This window comes from Sphaeroforma arctica (assembly GCF_001186125.1).
Source record: "Sphaeroforma arctica JP610 unplaced genomic scaffold supercont1.5740, whole genome shotgun sequence".
NCBI classification, from domain to species: Eukaryota; class Ichthyosporea; order Ichthyophonida; genus Sphaeroforma; species Sphaeroforma arctica.
Genome location: NW_014034818.1, coordinates 1 through 1116, shown reverse-complemented (window position 1 = coordinate 1116; position 1116 = coordinate 1). Strand labels below are relative to the sequence as shown.

The window sequence follows — 1116 nt, the reverse complement described above, 5'->3', positions numbered from 1 at the left end:
ATTCTCGTCTGTGGGGCTCGATGAAGCATACATCGACATCACAGATCACCTGCACATTCTGAATCTGCAAGGAGAGTGTACTACTGCCGAAGAAGTTGTCGCGAAGATGCGACAGGAGGTATTCACCACTACCGGAGTATGTGGGCGTGATAAATTGTTGATAAAAATTCACGTATGTATCTCTTCTGTCCGTGAGGATCCATAGAGGATAATTCCCATCTCAGAAAAAAAACCCCGAATGGTCAGTACTCATCCCCACTACCCTACTCACCTACCAGGCACCACATATGTTTTTATTCTAATAATCTCGTCACTTCTTGAAACTTCCTGCCAAAAAAGGTGTTTATATTGTTTGAATTTGGGTTCTCAAACTCACGAACTCATTCCAATAACGCAGCCAATAGTGTCGCTATGCAAAGTGTGATCAGATCTCCACACGCCGAATGCACAATACGTACTTGCACGAAGTTCCAAAGCGGTCAAATATCGACCCTGTATGTGTCTGTGCTGAACGCAAATACCTGACATTCGTTTCCAATTCGGCGTGATAGATCACGTGCTCTGCAGGCATCACAGCCAATCGGATGTTATCCAAAGTGTGTTCAGATCTCAACAAGCCGAATGGGCAGTACTCGCTCCACAGAACGCGCGAAGCTATCCTGGCCTTCCTACAGCCCCTACCCATACGCAAGATCAGTGGAATTGGGAAGGTATCTGAGCAGATTCTTAACGGCTTGGGAATCACCACCTGTGGAGAAATGGTAGGCATTCTCGTTCAAATTAGCGTCCGGCATATGTTTAGATTTCATGTAAGTGATAAGATTTAGGTTTGTGTTGGTACATACGACCGCTGAAGAAATGGTAACCATGCTTATCAAATTGGCACCTTTTGCATATACTTGTATTTATATATTTTTCGTATCGCCTTTTCCTTACGCAAAATCATTGTATTGGAAATGCATCTGAGAAAATACTGAATAGCTGGGATATTAATAAACACTTGTGGGGAAATCATCTACGGTTAGCATCTGATGCATACACCAACATATTCACAAATGTGAATATATATATTTGTATATATATAATTATATATATATGTGTGTATTTATATATATG

At 41.5% G+C, this 1116-nt stretch overlaps 1 protein-coding gene across 1 annotated transcript; it reads left to right on the top strand.

Annotated features, from left to right (window-relative positions):
• Positions 1-551: 551 nt before the first annotated feature.
• SARC_15193 (hypothetical protein) lies at positions 552-827 on the top strand (the record flags this gene model as incomplete). The annotated part of the gene is made up of 1 exon (XM_014290684.1): positions 552-827. A coding segment is annotated over one exon (276 nt), but the record flags the coding sequence as incomplete, so codon positions are not given.
• Between the last annotated feature and the right edge of the window lie 289 nt (positions 828-1116).